This window comes from Manis pentadactyla, chromosome 9, assembly GCF_030020395.1.
Source record: "Manis pentadactyla isolate mManPen7 chromosome 9, mManPen7.hap1, whole genome shotgun sequence".
Lineage (NCBI taxonomy): Eukaryota > Metazoa > Chordata > Mammalia > Pholidota > Manidae > Manis > Manis pentadactyla.
Window position 1 is genome coordinate 91,793,997 of NC_080027.1, and position 19,043 is coordinate 91,813,039.

At 52.1% G+C, this 19,043-nt stretch overlaps 2 protein-coding genes across 14 annotated transcripts in view; one reads left to right on the plus strand and one right to left on the minus strand.

Moving 5' to 3' along the window:
* Positions 1–1,979, plus strand: part of TMEM63A (transmembrane protein 63A) — a 29,563-nt gene extending 27,584 nt beyond the window's left edge. For 7 of the 9 annotated variants that reach the window (XM_057507802.1, XM_057507801.1, XM_057507803.1 and 4 more), the window contains one exon: positions 1,151–1,979. In XM_057507802.1, coding sequence (XP_057363785.1) covers positions 1,151–1,309 — 159 coding nt within the window. In that variant the 3' untranslated portion in view covers positions 1,310–1,979. Of the gene's footprint in view, positions 1–397 lie in introns of all 9 variants that reach the window. The other 2 variants (XR_008999307.1, XM_057507806.1) reach the window with 2 other exon arrangements.
* A 520-nt stretch (positions 1,980–2,499) lies between these two features.
* The window catches only part of EPHX1 (epoxide hydrolase 1), a 31,539-nt gene continuing 14,995 nt past the window's right edge, over positions 2,500–19,043 (minus strand). For 3 of the 5 annotated variants that reach the window (XM_036901893.2, XM_036901972.2, XM_036902052.2), the window contains exons 2-9: positions 15,469–15,656; positions 13,621–13,801; positions 7,291–7,518; positions 6,737–6,866; positions 6,058–6,266; positions 5,282–5,390; positions 3,432–3,557; positions 2,500–2,847 (exon numbers count right to left, since the gene is read on the minus strand). In XM_036901893.2, coding sequence (XP_036757788.2) covers positions 2,646–2,847; positions 3,432–3,557; positions 5,282–5,390; positions 6,058–6,266; positions 6,737–6,866; positions 7,291–7,518; positions 13,621–13,801; positions 15,469–15,656 — 1,373 coding nt within the window. In that variant the 3' untranslated portion in view covers positions 2,500–2,645. Of the gene's footprint in view, positions 2,848–3,431; positions 3,558–5,281; positions 5,391–6,057; positions 6,267–6,736; positions 6,867–7,290; positions 7,519–13,620; positions 13,802–15,468; positions 15,657–19,043 lie in introns of those variants that run through there. The other 2 variants (XM_036902142.2, XM_036902211.2) reach the window with 2 other exon arrangements.

Sequence of the window (19,043 nt, forward strand, 5' to 3'; positions counted from 1 at the left end):
TAATGTACCTTGAGAAGGAATCTCTAGTACCTCTGGATGTTTTACATTGCATTTGTGAAGCTACATCCATCACTGAGAAGAGAGTTAATTTTGCCTCCATGTCTGCCCATCCCCCTTGGTTTCAGTTCCCTGATCACTTTCTTTCTCTGCATCTTTAATGCCTGGGGAGTGTGGGCATTCAGTGAAGCACTACCACAAGGCCCTGTGGTTTGATGAAGCTTTATCCTGAATGTTTCATCAGCACCTGCCAGTGTGAGGCCCTCCGCCAGGCATCAGCAGAGTGTCAAACTAGTGCCCCTTTGAATTCTGCAAATAAACACTGCAGCTGCTTTGGAGGAGGGCACCATATTAGAAAGATACCAGGAGGCCTCTCCTTTCTGGTTCTCCCTCCTTCCAGACTCCAGGGACCTGCCCCAAGGGGTGCTGGGAAAGGAAACAGAGCCATGGGATCCCAGAGCTGGGCTGCCAGCCTTCCTGACAGAGCCGGGGCAAGGACAGTGGCCAATCCTGTCAGCAGCCTGCTTCCCAGTGGCTGCCTCCCAGGTGTCAGGCACTCTCACCAGTGTCTGTCCTTGGACCAGCCCCAGAGAAGATTCTCAGAAAGATGCAGTAGCCTGGGGCACACCTGTGACCATGCCTGCCAGACAAGGGAGGAATCAGGCAGGTGGAGGGTGTACATCCCTCCTCCTCAGCCTGGGTCTGGGGAGGAACAGAGGAGGGCTCTGTCCAGTGGGCAGCTGGGGCCTGGGCTTGGGAGGAAACAACCTTCATAGACTCGCTCAGCTCCACAGAGGTCCCACTGACTACACTCGAGGCCTGCCCTATGTAGAGAGGCCTGTTGCCCATATAAAGAGGAAGGCTCCTAGACTCCAATGCCAGGAAAAGTTTTGTCTCCTCTGAGAGATAGGTATGCTTCCTTCTCTGTGATCATGAGAGCCATTTGACTGTGTTTTCTGTTTTGCTCTGGCTGCTAGGAAATTCTGCAGTTGACATATTTTATGGGGCAATGTTCTGAGTTGATGCCATTATTTCTTTATGTGTCCTTTTTGAGCATGGTGTGTCCTCCAGTGAGGAGAGGCAGAAGGGGAGAATGGGATACAGAATCTCATGCCCACCCCACCCAAGCACTAATGCCCCCATTTGCTGGCAGCCCTACGTGCCCCGGATTTTAAACAGCTTGTCCTCGGAGAGAACAGCTCTATCCCCGCAGCAGCAGACCTACGGTGCCATCCACGACATCAGTGGGGCTGTCCTGGGGCAGGGCCTGGCCCAGACCCCTGCAGACAGTGAAGCCTACCAGGAGGTCTGAGGGCGGTGAGGCTAGGACCAGAGGAGACACAGGTGGAGAAGAAGCTTGATTTTGACCTCTGTCAAGTTCAGGACTTTCCATCTATGTTAAGCACAACTGCTCCGAAAAGATGGAACCAGAGAAGCGATACAGCCCTTGGCTGAGATTGGTGGGGGAGAAGGACTTCCATCAGGGGGTGGTCTTTTCCAGTCACAACAGCAGTGATGGGAGCAGGGGCAGCTCTGGCTCCTACTTGCATATTTCCAATTCCCTCTCCTGCTCAGGCATCTAGCTCTGTGGTTGGCATGAAGTTCCCAGTGACTTTTAGCAAGACCAGGTGTTGGAACAGTGCCCCTGCACACCTATAAGGAGGGGAAGACCTCCCTTCTCCTGAGCCCCAAGTGTGGCCCAGCCCTCTCTAGGAACACATGGCTAACCTAAGATGGGCCCCAGATGGGGTCCAGGTTCATTCCAGTGCCCCTGCCCCAAATTAAGCCGTTCACCCTGCACTCCCCCACCCACCGCCCCAGGATTGAGCTTGGGGGGACAGGAAGCAGCAACTGCACACACCCCTCCACATCCTCACTGGTTGTTCCTGTATCATGTTTCCAATGACACTTGGCTGGGTCAGGGTCACCCTGCAGTAGGCAGGGGCCGTGAGGACCACTAATAAAGTGCCCATTCATCCAGACCTGAGGGATGCAGCCTCGCCTGCCTCTTCAGGGCCGTGCGTGGGGCTCCGACTTCAGCCCTTGACTCTTATCTGTCTACTGCCTCCCAGGTGGAGGCAGGTGAAGTGCTCAGGGTCAGCGCGGAGCCTGAGAACTGGCAGAGCCTGGGCCGTGCAGCTGGGGTCTGGGGTGGGGCGGGGCCGCGTAATGGGAGGATCTGGACGGGGCGTGGGGAGGCAGGACTCAGCTGGGGCCAGATGCAGGAGGGTTGGGGTTGGGGCAGGGGTGGGGCGTGGGGGGCGGAAGCTGGGCTGGGGTGGGCCTGGCACCACGCCGAGAGCGGACAGCCGGCTCCTTTTCTCTCCCCGAGGCCCTTTTGGCACGGTGGGCCTGCCTCCGCGGGCCTGCCTTCAGCCTCAACCCGGCGCCGGGACGCACGTAGGGCACCTTGAGCCCGCGGGCCCTCTTCCCCAGCCCGGAAGGTGGTTCTGCGGGGAGGGCGCCCCCATGGCGTTGGGGCGCCAGTGTCTGGGTTCCAGCTGCTTTCAGAAATAAAGCCCTTTATTCTCAAAGCCGGGCTGCGGGTAGAAGGGTGTCTTCCCGTCAGCCTGCTGCCACCGGAGCGGGCAAAGGCACTGGGACTTCGGATAAAAGGGCAGGTATCAGCGAGGGGGCCGGACCCGTGCTCACTGCCGCTCCAGGAGCCCCACAAACTTGCAGATGTCCCGGGCAAGCAGCTCCGGCTCCTCAAGGGCGGCGAAGTGTCCCCCACGGGGCATGTATGAATAGGAGATGAGTTTCCGGTACTTGAACTTCAACCATTTTTCTGGGACGTGTAGTAACTCACAAGGGAAGGCAGCAAAACCTGTGGGCACGTGGACCTTCATCCTGGAAGGGATAGACTCCACTGAGAGCTGCGCCTGCACTTGCACCCCACAGCAGGGGCCTTGGGCCTGGGGTGGGTCAGGTTGTCCACCCACACGGAGCCATGAAGAGAAAGACCCAGAGCTTTCACCCTTCTTCCCCCTCAATGCCAACCCACTAAGGGCCTCCTCCCTGAAAGGGCAGCCCAGGCTGGAGAACATAGCCACAGTGTGATGGGAAAGCCTCTAAATGCCCTCTCTGGTCCTTTTCCCTTGGCTGCCACCTGAGTGTTTCCTTATAAGATTTAGAAAGGGCAGGAGGGAACCCCAGAACCATCAGGGCAGCCCAGGCCAGCATCTTGTTCCTGGGAGAGGTCCAGGAGGTGTCTGGGGGCCAGTCAACTCCATGAGCTGACTTTAAAAGGTTTCTCTGAATAGTCCTGATCTCTGTAAAAATTGCAAATTACCCCTGTGCACACCACAGGCAAGGCTGTACTTTTCCACCATCAAACAACCTCCCTTGAGTTTAAGACCAGGTCCTGATCACACCCTGCCCCTAAAGCTCTGTCTTGGAGCCCCTCCTCAGAAGCCACTGCTCAGGTGGCTCACCGTTCATGCTGGATGGCCAAGAAGTTCTGACCCATGTTCTCCTTGTAGAAGCGCTGGGAGGAGGTGATGGTGCCTGTTGTCCAGTAGAGCATGATGTTGGTCAGCAGATCATCCAGGGAGAACTTCCTGGGAAAGCAGAACCGGAAGGCCACTGTCAGCCAGGGATATTTGTACAGCAAACAGGATCTGCCGCTTTCAGGCTCCAAGCGTGTGCCAGGCCCCTGGCCACAGGCAGGCTTGGCCCAGGGTCACCAGCTGCCAGGATGACAGGCAGTGCAGAGTGCTGACCTGTATGAGGCTGGCTATGCTGGTTTCCACCATCACCCTCGGTGCTGGCAGCTTACCCCCTCCTCCACCTGCTCCCAGAGGTTCAGCCCAGGTGGGAAACAGCAGGTGGGGGGTTGAGGGTGGGAGTGCAGGGAGTTTGGGCTGATCACTGCTAGGCATCTGGGAGGTGTGAGTAGGATGCTGCAAACGCTGTGTAGATGTGGGAGCCTACCCCTGGGACCTGAGTACAGGCCAGCTGTCCTCCAAAACCTGGCTGGGCCCGGCCCTGCCAGTCACTAGGCAGAACCTGCTCTTCAAGTAGCGTTTGGATTCCCTGGACCTGCTCTGGCCAGGCACCAGTAGCAGCAGGGCTGGCAGCTCCTGAAGCACTTTTATTCACCAGGCCCTAGCTTGCCAGACTTGTGTCATCCTGGAGGGAGCCATGGGGACCCTGCAGAGACCTCCCACTGGGCATGGGATACCCCTTTTTTTCCAGCCTGGGACTGGGAAGCAGGTGGACCCCACCCAGGCCGCAGGGCCCCACATTCCAGGAGGAAGCAGTCACTTGGCTCTCACTGTTGGAGCCTGGGCAAGTGTCCTGGCCCTGCCTGCCCCTCTGTCTCTCTCCCCATCCTGGTGCTGGGCTCTGTCACCCTAGAGTCCCCGGAGCCCTCCATGGCCTCCAGCTGTCCACCTGAGTGTCCGTGGATGTGCCCCCTGGGTTTGCACTTCCTCTCTGATGCTGCCTGGCTCACCCTCTACCCGACCAGCCTCCACCTCTGCTGCCTCAAACAGATTCTCCCTGTCATTCCCTTTCCCTGCCCCATAGACGCAGCAAAACCTCCTTTTTCTGGACTTGCACAGTCCTTTGCATGTATCTTTAGAACTCATTTATCCATAAATATTTATTGAGTATCTACTATGTGCCTGACTGTTCTGGAGCTAGGTGGGGTGCAGTCTATATCACTACTCCCTACCCCAGCTCTGTGACAGGTGGTCTGTATGTCACTGGAATAAAGGAATAAAGAAATGATGGGCCTGGAGAAGACAGGTCAGGGCTGACCTGATGAAGCCTGCATTGGGCCAGGGGCCTGGGAGTATTGAGCCACAGAGGCTGCAGCCTAAAAGGCTCCCCAGTTGCTGCAGCTACTTCCAAGATCAGCGTCCACAGTGTATGTGGTCAGGTGGCCAGGAGGCCAGGCTACCAGGTCAGGAGGTAGAGGCCTTGCTCCTGCTGCCTTTTGGCAATAAAGGGGCGCTTCCTGCTCTATGGACTTCCTAATCCCAGGAGTGTCTGTCAATCAGAGCAGATGGTCTCCAGCCCTCCATTCTGCTCTTGACCACTCCACTGTGAAGCTTGGAGCCAGTCGGCAGACCTCTCTGTGTCTCAGTCTCCTCACCCAGAAACTGAGGCTACGCTAGTCACAGGGTGAAGACGTGTGGGTCATCCAACAACAGATGGAACTTGCCGACCATCCCACCCAGAAAGAGCAGTCAGATATGAGGCTGGGGAGCAGGGGAAGGATGAGTGAGCAATGGGGCTGACAGGACGGGGCTGACTATAGGGGTGGATGGGGTCTCACCTCTCTAAGCCTCCATCCTCCAGATTTCGGAACTCTGCATTGGTCCAGGTGGAAAACTTCTCTAGAATATAGGCAGCCAGTCCCACAGGAGAGTCATTCAGAGCACAGCCTGGTGTGGAAGGAAACAAGGGAGGAGGAGCTCAGGCCTGGGACTAGGGAGCCTGCCGCCCGGAAGAAGGGGGTGTGGGCGCCGTGGTGGGACACAGTGCTGCCCCACTGGTTCATGGGGTTCACATGCTGTACGGGTAGCATACTTCAAACTGAAGGGTCCCTGGGTCTGGGCGTCAAAGAATCGTATTTCAGTTAATAAGTTAAAACCTCTGACACAGGTTCATTTTATATTTTTATTTGTATGATTTTATTTTTTTCTTTTAAAAAGATCCTTTAACAGGCCCTGGAATCAGGAATGGTTTCTGGTCCCCCATCAGTGCTTGTGGGGAACTCCCTTCCAAGGCACTGGGGTTCCCCTGCACTCCACTCAGTCCCAAAGCTGCCAAGCCCCCAGGTTTCCTCCTCTCTGTCCCTCTGCTTCCTACTGTAGGATTTAGGCTCGGAGTGGAGGGATCAAGGGTTGAGGGTCACTATAAATATTGAATCGTTTGGGTTTGGATGACCATGCACTAAATTACTTCTACAGAGAAATGCATGTAAGGGTCCAAGAGCTCCTGCAGGCAGTGTTCCTGAGGGTGGGTAGGCTTCCCCAGTGGGAGCCTTGCTGACCAGAATGAGTGCACCCCATCCCCCACTCCCTGCAGTGGAGAGGCCCCAGCACTCACCCACGGTGTCTGGCTTGGTGCACTGGATGTGCATGTAGCCACTCTCCCTCAGTGTGCTGTAGAAAATCTTCTCCTTGACGGGGTACAGCAGCTCCACATCCCTCTTGGTGAAGCCAAAAAGCCTCGGGAAATGCCGTCCCAAGGCAAGGGTCAGGATGTAGAAATTTCGTATAATGAAAGCCATGTTCAAGTGCAGGCCTTTCACATGGCTGACGGCGGAGAGAGGGGCCATGTGAGTCAGGGCTGGCATCAGTCAGGTAGGGAGGGTGATGTGAAGGTGGAGGCCATGGGGCTGAGGAACACAGCTCCTCCTTCAGCCTCTGCCCATTTGGGTTGCCAAGTGACAGGGAGGATGGGGTTGGGGGGAAAACACAGAGTCTCTAGAAAGCTCTGGTCGGGCCTCTCCCAGGACTTGGCCTGTCAGAAAGGCCCACTCTCTGACTTCCCCTCCTCTAAGTGGCCCTCTGCCCACACACCTGAAGCAGAGTCACCAGCGCTGTGTGGCACACGTGGAGGCAGGGCCCCTGTCAAAGAGCTCCAGGCACAGCCAGATGATGGGGACCCCACCCCCTTCTCTCCCCTGGGGCTTCAAACATCCTGCCTGGGTGACCCTGTCCTGCCTGCACAGATGTCCACTTCGTAGAGGGTATGCACACACACACCTGAGGGTCACTCTCACCTGGGCACCAGCTGGGCTATGTTGGTGCAGATCAAGGAACCCCAGTCCCCGCCTTGAATATAGAATTCCTGGAAGCCCAGTCGCAGCATCAACTTATAAAAGATCCTGGCGGTGGCCACTGAGTTCAAGCCTGGTTATGAAGGGGAAAAGAGAACAGCATCTTTGGGAGGTCACTCCCTGGGTCCCCTGGTCTCCTGTGAAGTCCCTTCCACCTCTGGCCCCAGGCTGAGATGTCGTGGGAGAGGACCAGTGTGCGCCATGGTGGAGAGGGACTGTGAGGCGTGTGCTGGACTCATACCAGCCTCCACAGACTTCCGTGGGCCAGGCTGGTGGCTTTGCTGGCTTAAACAGTGTGGTGCCTGGATACAGGGCTGCGCGGCAGAGAAGCCTGAGAGCACATGAGTCAAAGGCCCTGGTCCCAACAGTGGGGACTGCTCCTTGGCCAGGCCCTTGTCCTTTGGCATAACAAAGACACCCTGGGGTTCCAGGCCCCTCCTTCCCCAACCCCCCAGGCTCTGAAAGAAGCTGTCCCAGCCTCTGAGGAGGGCCCTTACCCTTCTTGGAGGAGGCCTCTGAGAAGCCATAGCCAGGAATGGAAGGGCAGATGACTTCAAAAACGTGTTCATCATTCAGTCCGTGGTTCTTGGGCTCAGTCAGGAATGGAATGATCTTATAAAACTCATAGAAGGAGCCAGGCCAGCCATGCACCATCAGCAGGGGCTTTGGGGTGCAGCCATGGGGCTGCTGAGGGGGCTTCACATGGATGAAGTGGATGTCCAGCCCTGGGGACACAGCAGTCAGTGTAGGGAAGGGGAGGAGGTCCCAAGGCTTGGAGGCTGAAGTCTCATATGTCAGGGCACCTGGCAGAGCCAGAAGGGGGCCTCCCACCCCCTGGCCCCACCATCCCCTGGCCCTATGGCCCCATCACAGCAGTAAGTGCCACTATGGGCTACATGGCACTCTGGCCCAGCCCTTAGACCTGCAGGAGGTCCCGTGACTATGCCCCTTTCACAATGAATGTAGGCTCTGTGGGGCCAGCTCTGTTGTTCCCACAGCCCAGAACAGTCCCTGGCTCATGGTGGCACTCCATGAATACTTGTAATAATTCAAAACCTGGGGGGACAAAAGCCCTATATATCCAGCAATAGAAAATGAAATAGATTATAGTTTAACAGTGTCCTGTAATACAACACAGTTATTTGCTACAGAATAGAGGTATATTTACTTAACATAGAAAACATTTCTGTACATATATTGCTAGATGGTAAAACCAAATTACCAAGCCATATCCATTGTATGATCCAATTTCTGTGAACAATCATATGTATGCATATGTTTATACAGTGTGTATATGAATTTTAAAGTCTGGAAGGATAAACTGCAAAAATGAAAAAGTTCTGAGCAATAGAATTTCCAGTGAATTATTCTTTTTTGTGTTATATATACTTTCTAATTCTTCAACAATGGACATATACTAAATGCTAACATTTTTTTTAAGTGGAGAAATTGTTTCAGGTAGAGTGTTGGGCACTCAGAACAGCATACTAGCCAAGGGCAGGAATGGATACCAGCCCCTCCAGAGACCCTCTGGGAGCAGCCCCTTCCTGGTGCAGTGGCCTGGGTAGCACCTGGGCATTTACGGCAAACATGGCCAGGGCTGCTGCCACACCTGAGGGCCAGAGTTGACAGTATGGTCTAGCTGAAGTTCTGGTCTGCTGTTAACCTATTATACAAATAATACATGTTTACTGTAGAAAACAGATTAAAAGGGAAAAAAAATCACTATTTCAAGAGAACATTGTGATGTCCATCCTAATAATTTAAAAACAAATTTGTTATTTTGGAACAATTCTAGATTTAGAGAAAAATAGCAAAGGTAGTACATAAGTTCCCATATACCTGCACTGCTTCCCCTATGATCTTACGTTAGTGTGGAAACTGATAAAAGAGAACCTCACTGCCATGGCATCGGGAGGCCTGCAGGGCAGCTCTCATGCCCACAACTCCTGGTCAGTGGCAGACCCCACAGGAAGGCAGACACCTTACAACACAAACTATTTTGGCCCCTTTACTGCCCAGTAGGAGGCGGGGAGTTTCTGCCTCACCCAGCAATAGCCTGGCAATGGCCCAGCCATTGAAAGACTGTCACAACTCAGCCAATGAGCAGCCATGACACGGACGACTCCCAGTTTCCTCCAATGGGCTTTTTGCTTAAAACAGCCCCCACCCCTTCCTCTGTAGAGGAGCCTCCTCTCCCCTGTTCTCTGGCTGGGCTCGTGGCTTTGCTGTACTTTGCTCATCCTAAATTCCTGTTCTCTGCTGTTCCTGGAACACACCCATTTTTGTTGGTACAATAACTGACAGCTTTAAGGTTAACTTTAGTAAGATACATTTGTTACAACACATGAGTCAGTACTAATATATTAATAACTGAAGCCCATGTTTAATTCACCTTTCCTTAAGTTTTTAAAAAAAGTTTTCAAATTTTATAGTGGTAAGGACATTTAACATGAGACTTACCCTCTTCACAAAATTTCCAATGTGTAATACAGTCTTGTTTATAGGTACGTTGTTGGACAGTGGATCTCCAGAACTTAACTGTCCTGCATAGCAGACGGTCCACACACTGAACCAATTCCCGGCTTCCCCCACCTGCCACCCCTCAGCAACCACCATTCTACTCTCTGCTTCTGTGAGCTTGACAATTTCCATACCTCAAATAAGTGGAATTATGCAGTATTTGTCCTTGCTTATTTCGCTGAGTGTAATGTTCTCACGGTTCAGTCATGTTGTCACACATTGCAGGATTTCCTTTTTTAAAGGCTAAATAATATTGACAATGGAGAATTGCTCAGATATCCTTAGTTTTTGCCCGAAGTCCTTTCTGGCTTCCTGGACCCCATCCAGGGACCACATTCCATGTAGTAGTCATGTTGCCTAGGCTCCTCTTGACTGTGACAGTTTAGACTCTTTTTTAAAAATACTTAGAGAACACAACTTTCTTTTAACAAAAATAGAACCCTGCATACATTCTATTTTCGATTCGATCTTATTTTTTTTCACCTAATATATCCTGGGTGTCCTTCTGTGTTGCCAAATTTACTCCTATTCTGAAGTTCATTTTAGTAGGTAATCTTACCTCCTTTGGAATGCACTGCAGGATGTAATTATTTTTTATTCAAATTCTATCACGTTAACTTTTGACTTTGAATTTAGGAAAACAGCAGGCACACACACATGGCTGTGGGTGCTTGGGTTATCCCTGGGAGGGTGTCCTTAAGAGTAGCATATACTCCCTGGTGGGACACAGGGGAGGGCCGGAGGGAGACATTATTTTCACTGTGTGTCCTTCTGTACTTTATGAATTTTAAAATTTGAATTTTGAAAATTAAGAAAAATTTTAAGAGCCCATACTTCCTAATTTTCCCTATAGGGCCACCCTACTTTGAGGAGGAAATGGTCTCCTGGTTCCCCTATAAGTATGTGGTGCTGGCAGGAGGCTCCACACCCAAGCTGCTGGGTCAGAATCAAGGAGGTTCTGAGTGGGGCTCAGAAGGCAGCACTGGGCTTGGCTGGTGGTGAGCCAGAGCCTGAGGTGGGACAGTGGCCAGAAGTGAAGGAGAAAGGGACAGGCTGTGAGTATGGAGAGCAGGGTTCTGGCCCTGGACCTCCAGGGCTCTCAGGTGATGGGTTGGGCCTGCCCGAGGCCTCTGAAGGCCCTGCACACTCTGTCTGAGAACAGAGACTGGGCTGCAGTGGGAGGCCCAGGACATGGGTGAGAGCCAGAAGCTCACCACAGAACAGGGGAGTGACAGGAGCAGGCAGGCCCAGGAATGAGGCCAATGGGGATGAGGGCAGAACAAGGGGGTGTCAGTGGTTGAGTCTTTAGCAACCTGGACCTCAGGGGTCAGTGCAGTGCAGACAGGACCCTGAAAAAGTCCAAAAAAATGTGAGGGAGAAGGAGGCAGCAAATGTAGAGTGAGCAGGAGCGAGGCCGTGTTAATGGCTTGTGGAGCCGGGCTGGGGGTGGAGTGGCCAGCTCAGCACTGTGGAGACTAGGCAGACGGCCTCGGAACCCTGGCCAGCAGGAGGACTGAGACCCGAAGGGACAGTCCCCCAGGAGGAATGTGCCCTCTAAGGACAGATCAGCTGGCACACCAGCCAGGGGATGTGACTGAACCATGTGCGGGTCTGCAGTCTCTGACAAACTCAGTTTTGGGACACTGGTACCTGAGAGAGGTCGTGTGCTATGAACATTCAGTGTCCTTAGGCTCCCCAGATGGGCCTTAGGGTGAGGCTTTCCCAAGCTCACAGCATTCAGGAGGCAAACAGCCCTTTAGTGCCCTTGCCTCTGGTTTTAAACATACTGAAAGGCTGAAGCAACCCAAGTGCTCACTACTGGATGAATGGATAAATAAAATACACCATTCCTATACAGTGGGATATTGTTCAGCCTTAAAAAGGAAGGAAATTCTGGTATTTGCTACATGGATGAATCCTGAGGACATTATGCTCAGTACAATAAGCCATTCACAAAAAGACAAATACTGTATGCTTGCACTCCTATGATGTATTTAGATACAGAAATCATACTTAGATTCATAGAGACAGAAAGTAGAATGGTGATTTCCAGAGGTTCAGGAGAGGTGGGAATGGGGAGTTACTGTTTAATGGGTAGAACTTCAGTTTTGCAAAATAAAAACGTTCTGAAGATAGATGATGGTGATGGTTGCAAACAGTGTAAATGTACTTAATGCCACTGAATTGTAGCACTACACTTAGCAATGTACTCTTAACAATAGTTAAAATGGTCAAAAATACATAAATTTAAAAAATAGTATGATTTTGATTTTCTTAAGCATTTCTATATTTGATTCTAAATCTTTCTGGGGTTAAAAATGCTTTTCCAATAGACAAACAGACCAATGGAACAGAATCGAGAGCCCAGAAATAAATTCAAGCATATATGTCAACTAATATTTGATAAGGGAGCCAAGAATACCCAAGAGAAAATATAGTCTCTTCAATAAATGGTGTTGGAATAAATGGATATTCACATGTCAGAGAATGAAACTAAACCCATACCTTCTATCACTCACAAAAAGTAACTCAAAATGGATTAAAGACTTAAATGTAAAACCTGAAACCATGAAACTCTTAGACAAAAACATTTATGCTCCTGGGCATAAGTCTTGGTAATTATTTCTTGGCTATGACACCTAAAGCACAAGAAACAAAAAATAAACAAGGGGACAACATCAAACTGAAAAGCTTCTGCACAGCAAAGGACACCATCAACAAAATAAAAAGAGAATTATGGAATAGAAAAAAGTGTTTGGAAACCATTTATCTGATAAGGGGCTAATATAGACATTTTTCCGGAGGTGATACATGAAAGGCCAACAGGTACATGCAAAGATGCCCCACATCACTGGTCATTAGGGAAATGTCACAAATCAAAGTCATGATGCCATGTCACCTCATACCTGTTAGAATGACTATTATAAAAAAGACAAGACCCAACAAATGTTGGCCAGGATGTGGAGAAAGAGAGTATTTGTGTGCTATCAGGAATATAATTGGTGCAGCCACTATCGAAACAGTATGCAGGATCCCCCCCCAAAAAAATAGAATTACCATATAAGCCACTTCTGGGTGTTTATCTGAAGGGAATGAAAACACTAACTTGAAAGAATGTCTGCACCCCCATGTTCATTGCAGCATTATTTATGGTAGTCAAGACAAGGAAACAATTAAAGTGTCCACTGATGGATGAATGGATTATTCAGCAATAACAGATGAGGAAATCCTACCATTTGTGACAACATGGATGGACAGAGAGGGTATTATGTTAAGTGAAATAAGTCAGAAAAAGACAAATACCGTATTCTCTCACTTATATGTGGAATCTAAAAAAACACGACCAAACTCATAGAAAAAGAGATCAGACTTATGGCTAGTAGAGGTGGAGGGCGGGCGAGGGAGAACTGGAGGAAGGCAGTCAAATGTAGAAGATGAATAAGCATGAGGCTGTAATGCCCAGCTCAGTGACTGGAGCCCACACTGCTGTGTGACGTGCAGGGAACTTGTTAATAGAGTGAATCCTAGAGTTCTGCTCACAAGGAGAGTGTTTTTCTTTCTTCTTTCTTTTCTTTTTATTGTGTCTCTATGAGATGCTGGGTGTGAGCTGATCCTGTTGTGGGAATCATCTCATGATGTGTGTGAATCAAACTTTCATGCTGGATGCCTTAACTTACAGAGTGATGTATGTCAATTATTTCTCAATAAAAAACTGGGGGAAAATGCTTTTCCCCTAAGGAAACTACTACCTCATCCCAAACGATCTTGAGGTTACCTTCCCAAGAACATCTTGAGAGATACCTTCTCTTCCTGGTGAAGCTGTGTGACACCCTGTGGGACATGAGGTCTAGAGCTGCACACAGACAGGACAGTTTTTCTTAGGCCCCTGACTGACAGGCTGATTACCCTTAAATAGTCATGACACTACAGATGCCAAGACCTCAAGCAGGGGTGGAGCTCTCCCTCCTCTCAGAGATTGTTCTATCACTGGACTGGACACTACCTTTCTTTGGTTTTTAAATTAAGGATATGCTTTCCTGTCTAGCTCTTAAGACCATTGAGTTAGTTGGGATGTTGCATTACTTCTGAATCCTGGTAGTGTCATGCCTTATAAATTGATCTCATTGGCCAATGATTGGATTCTGGGTCTGAGTCACATCCAGTGTCTAAGAAGGCCATCCCTATGATATATGTCCCCTGGACAATGATCCTCACGCTGCAGGATGGCTGCATGGACTGCGTGCGATCATGAGTAGCTGACATGCAGTGGGTGCTTCGTCAGTGCTGGTGTTGGGGAAACATACCTTCAATCTTAGTCTTGAAGTGAGGGTATCTGTTGAGAATCTCCACCTGCTTCTTCCAGTCAAATTCATTCTGCCAGTACGAGATGATTTTCTTCAGATAGTTGGAGTTGAAACCATAGTGGAAGTGGCTGTCCTCCAAAGGTGGGGTTATCCGGGCCTTCTCGATCCTCTGGTGTAAGTCCTGGAGCGAAATGTGGGATGTGGGGTGGCGGGGGCAGTGCACAAAAGCAGGCCTGTTTCCAGAGGGCTGGGGTGCAGCCAGGCAGAGGCAGGCCAACCTGCCAGGGTGAGGGGGCACCTGCCTGCCCCTTTGCACTCACCCTGGAGGCCAGGCTGTTTCCTAGGGAGCTGTTTCCAAAGCACATGCTCCTTGCTTTCTCTTTCCCCTTTACTGCTCATGTTTCAGCTTTTACATGTATAAAGGACATACATCTTTAATTTGTCTGGGCCTATATATGGTGGGGCCCTTTTTGTAAAGGCCAGAGAGGACTATTTTAGGCTTTTCAAACTGCAATGTGGATGCAGCCATAGACCATATAGCCTGAACGGGTGCAGCTGTGTTCCAACCAAACTTTATTTATGGACACTGAGATTTGAATGCCATCTAATTGTCACAGGTCATGGGATATTCTTTTGATTTTTTCCAACTGTTTAGAGATCTGAAAACTATTCTAAGGGGCTGCACAAAACTCAGTGGCAGGAAGTGTTTGTCCCCAGGGCTGTGTTTTGCTGACTTTTATGTGTGGCCACAAGCAAGAAGGCTAATGGGCATACATCTGCCTAGAGAGTAGGGGACTCCCTCCCAGAGGGCCCTCCCAAGCACCTCTCTCCCAGATTTTAGGAATCTTAAGACTCTGGGTCTGAGAACCCACATGGGAATTGTCCTCAAGGCTGTCTGTCTGAAATAGCCAGGGAGCCTCAGCCTTCTCCCGGATGCAGCCCAGGTTCTGCTTTCTCATCCCTTCCTCCTCAGAACTCTTGTGACATTTTTGTGGACTACAAGCTGTTTGAGGGAAGAACCCCTCTTCCTCTCAGCACCCAGCACAGAGCAGATGCTCCTATACCCAGAGAATAAGAGCAGGAAAGGGTAGAGGTCTCTCCCACCCTCCTCACACTGCTCAAGCCTAGCTCTTAGGTAAGCACCCCCCAGCAGGTCCTTCCTGATGCCAGCCCTGTGCAGGGGAGGGAGGTCTGAGTCCAAATCCTCCTATGACCTCAGTCACCCTGGATCAACTGCTTTGCTTCTCTGAGCCTCTCTTTCTGCATCTGTGAGATGGAAACAACGGCTCTCACTCAGTGACAACTGTGGGGACTCTCTGTGACCATGAGTGGCTGACATACAATAGATACTTCCCCAACACTGGCCCCGTTGCAGGTCCTCTATGCTCCTGCACTTTCTGTCACCATGGCCCTGCTTTTCACCCAGGATCTCTGCCCCGGCTCTGATGAGAACATGCTCGCTGTCTCCACCAGGCTCACTCCCCAGGTTTCAGGTGGGGCACAAAGGAGGTGGAAACAACTGCTTTCTGTGAACTCTGATGCACATAGCTTGGTCCAGCTGGCACTGCCTGGGCACTGCTGGGCCTTGGGTAGGGGAAAGCGGGAGGCCAAGGCAGGAAGTGGGTGGGCAGAGTGGGCAAGCTGGGCACACTGGTCTGGAGCAACCTGAGCCTGCCCAGTGAGAGGAGCAGACTGAAAAACACTCCTAAGAGGCACCCTGGCCATCCCCAGCCCTCACTGACCTTTCCTGACCCCAGTGCAGCCTAAAGTTCAACCCATCTCCCAGAAACCACAGAAGGGGCCTCCCCGCCTGCCCCCTGCTCAGCCCTGCTGGGAAAGATGTCTCACGTTGATCTCCTCATCTGACGTCTCCACTTTGAAAGGGCGGATGCTCTCATCCTCCTGAGTTGGGGGCCTCGGCCCAGGCCCCCACCACCCATCTTCAAGAGGCAATGTTTCCTCCTTGTCCCGGGAGACAAACCAGTAGATGACAAAGCCCAGCACTGAGGTGAGGAGAATTTCCAGCCACATGACTCCTACAAGAGTGGGGAGAGCCTGTCAGCTGCCAAGACACCCAGCAGGCCTGACCCTGGGTCGCCAGGCCTGACTGACCCTGGGCCACCAGGTCTGACCCTAGACCAGAGACATTGAATCCCCAACTCATCCCCCACTGAACCCCTGATTTTATGTGCTTTTGACCTAAAAATATAATACGGACATAGCATAGAAAAATTAGAAAACAGAAAGATACAAATCATGAGCTATGAAATCCATTAATCAGATTGGAAAATATGAACCAGTGTTGGTGTCCACGCAGCTCTGGGCTGGGGGCTGCATTCCTGAGGCCTAAGGTTTCTCTGAAGGACCTTCTGCTTGAGGCTTCTGAGAAGCTTCTGTCCACCTTTGACTCCCTCCCCAGAGTGGGCTCAGGAGAAGGGTGGGGTCCCAGCTCAGTCCTGGCTGTCTCCCTGAGAAGAGCCTGTCCTCAGGAGGTTAATGAGAGGCAAAGGGGGGTTCACTCTGGTGTTCAATAAAGGGTGAGGGAGTGTTAGGCAGCCCAAGCATGGCTATGCATCTCAACTGTATTTTTTAGGCAGCTTTACTGAGATACCATCACATACCATATAGTGCACCCATTTCAAGTTACAACCCGATGGCTTTTAGTATATTCACAGGGAGCACAGTTTTGGAACATTTTCATCATCACAAAGAGAAACCCAAATGCTTCAGCTATCACCCCCATGTGGCCCCCTCCCCCACCTGGCCCTGGCTGTGGCCCTAAGCCACTACTAACCTACTTGCTGTCTCTATATTTATATCAGCTATTTTAACCCCTACTATCTGACTCCCCTGTCTTTTTTCTCAGAAGAGTTAGAAAGAGCTTATTGGTTCCTGCAAACAGTACCCGGCCGGAAGACCCAGGCACAGCCTTGTGCTTTGGCTCCTCCTTGTCCCCATTCCTAGGGACAGAGCCCACCAAAGGCTCATGTTCAGAAACATGTGCATGAATATGGATGTGGTCGCCTTGGAGGATCAGTGGGGGGTCTGCAGGGTGCAGTGTAGTTGGGACCCAACCGGAGGAGAAAGCATCATGAGAAGATGTACCAGAGCCAGCTACTAGCCTCTTGGTATCTGAAGGCAGGACCAGGCTCAGGGACTGTGGGGCAAGTGGGGGATGTCTGGGAAGAGGCAGAGGGCAGAAAGCAGGGCTGGCCCAGAGCAGGAATGATAGATGTGAGGTCTGCAGCTCGGGAAGGCAGGGCCTGGGTCTGTCCTGCACCACCCTACCCCCTGTGTGACGGCTGGCACAGCAAGGCACTCTGCCAGTAACCGTGCGATCAGTGTAGGCAACAGGAGCAAAGGAGGCAAATTTTGCACAGTGCCAAGGGAGCTGCAATCATAATGGACAACGAAAGGGCGCCAACCTCTTCTAACCTCCCAAGCGAACTTGACATACCACCTCCTTGCCTGACTTCCACTAGGAGAGGCTGAGAGCACCCTCACCACTTCCCTCTGGGATACAGATGCCTACTTTCCCTCTTCTGGGCAGAGTGATCCTGGTGCTTTGACCTGCCCCGTGGGCTCTGAGTTCTGGCCCTTGGATCACCTCCTGGAGAGCAGTTAGAGAAGCAGAGCTGTGAGCTCTCGGGGCTGCGGGGTAGGCGGTGCAGGCTGCAGGCTGCTGTCCCCCACCCACCCCAGGAGCTACCAGCTCTGGCCATCGGATGTGTGTGCGGCCGGGTTACCGCCTCTGTATGTCACACCCCAAACCAAGCCACACTGGCCCAGAGACAGGGTTAAAACGATCAATGTTCAAGTCCCATCTAAACCAGGGAACCAGAACATGATCGTTAGGGGCCCAGCACCACCCAGGGCGAGGCAGAACCACTGGCTCCCTGTCCTCAACCCAAACTGCTCGGGGGCACAACTGGCACTGGGAGCAGCTAATCTGCCATGAAGGTGGTCCTGTGCACCCCGGCCTCTGCCCACTGGATGTAGGTAGTGCCCTCTTGCCCAGCTGTGACAGCCATGCTTATCTCCAGACCCTGCCACATGTCCCCTGACAGGAGCTGCCTTCCATTAAGAACCCACGTGTTGATAGTGGTTCAACTTTGGGGCACATCTGAGTCACCTGGTGGGCTTATTAAACTGGTTTCTGATTCAAATGGCCTGGGTGGGGCTGGAGATTTTGCACTTCTTACAAGTTCCCAGGTGTGCCATGGCTGGTCTGGGCCCCGACTTTGGGAACCTCTGCTCTAGACCGGTCTATAAACTGCACAGCAGGCCATCTGTCTTGCTCCCCAAGGTGTTTCCATGAGCATTGAGCCCAGTCTCGGCAGATGCTGGGGTCCCACCAACAGCTCTTGAATAAATATGTGGGCCCGACATGGGGGTGGTGGTGGCTGTGGCCCTTCCACAGGATCAAGAAGAAAGGCAAAGAGAAACACCATCTCCAAGCTGCTGGGTGAGCCGACACCCCCCGAGCCCTTCTTTCTGCAGATTGGCCCCCCGCAGAAGGCTGTCCTCTGGCTAGGACCTGCTGAGGTGACCAACCCATGCCTCTGAGCCTGAAGAAGGCTCTGCCACCTACCCCGACTCTCTCCTCCTGGGGGGACCCTGAGAGGTCCCACACCTCTCGTCTCACAAGCTGCAAGACACTCTGAGCTCAGCCAGATGCCTGAGGCACCCACTCTGTAGACCGAAGCCACACAGGAAGCTTCTCTGTCCCCTGCAAACAGCCTTCTGAAGCCCAGGACACCCTCCACTTCCCTGGCCAAACGCTGCTCTTCCTCCTTCAGAGCCAGCGACCCCTCCTCCGGGAGCGCCCTGGCCCTGCAGCTGCTGCACCAGCAGTGGGGAGCACTGCTCTGAGCACTTGGTGCCACTCAACTCACTGAGCCCCTAACTGGTTAGGTGGCCGCCGCCCAGGCCCTGCATCCCTCCCAGCCCACCTGTTCCTTATGCTTCGTTCCCTGGGGGAGGATTTCTCTGTAGATGAAACTGTGCTTCTCGAAGGTGGGGATCGTGTCCTTTTCAGTCTGAAACCCCTACTGTGCCCTGTTCATAAAAGGGGGCGACAAACCAGAGAACCCAGCACTTAGCCAAGCCCGTCCTGACAAAGACCGTGGCTGAGGCTTAGGGAACCGCCTCTGCGTCGCCGGGATTCGTGCCAGCTTCAGCCTGAATGTCGTCCCCCTGCTCTCAGGGCCTCCACCAGGCAGAGGGCTGCTTGCTGCCAGCACATGGCCATGTGCCCAGGACAGGGGGACTTCGCAGAGCTGGGCAACAAGCTGGGCATCACTGTGCCTTCCCAGTCCCCACCCTGCCGGCCATTCCCATCGTTCCTCCTCCAGCTAGAGGGCAGTCTTCTTCCGTCCCTCCAGGGCTGCCAGCACAGCACCTCACAGGCCACTTGGCATCAC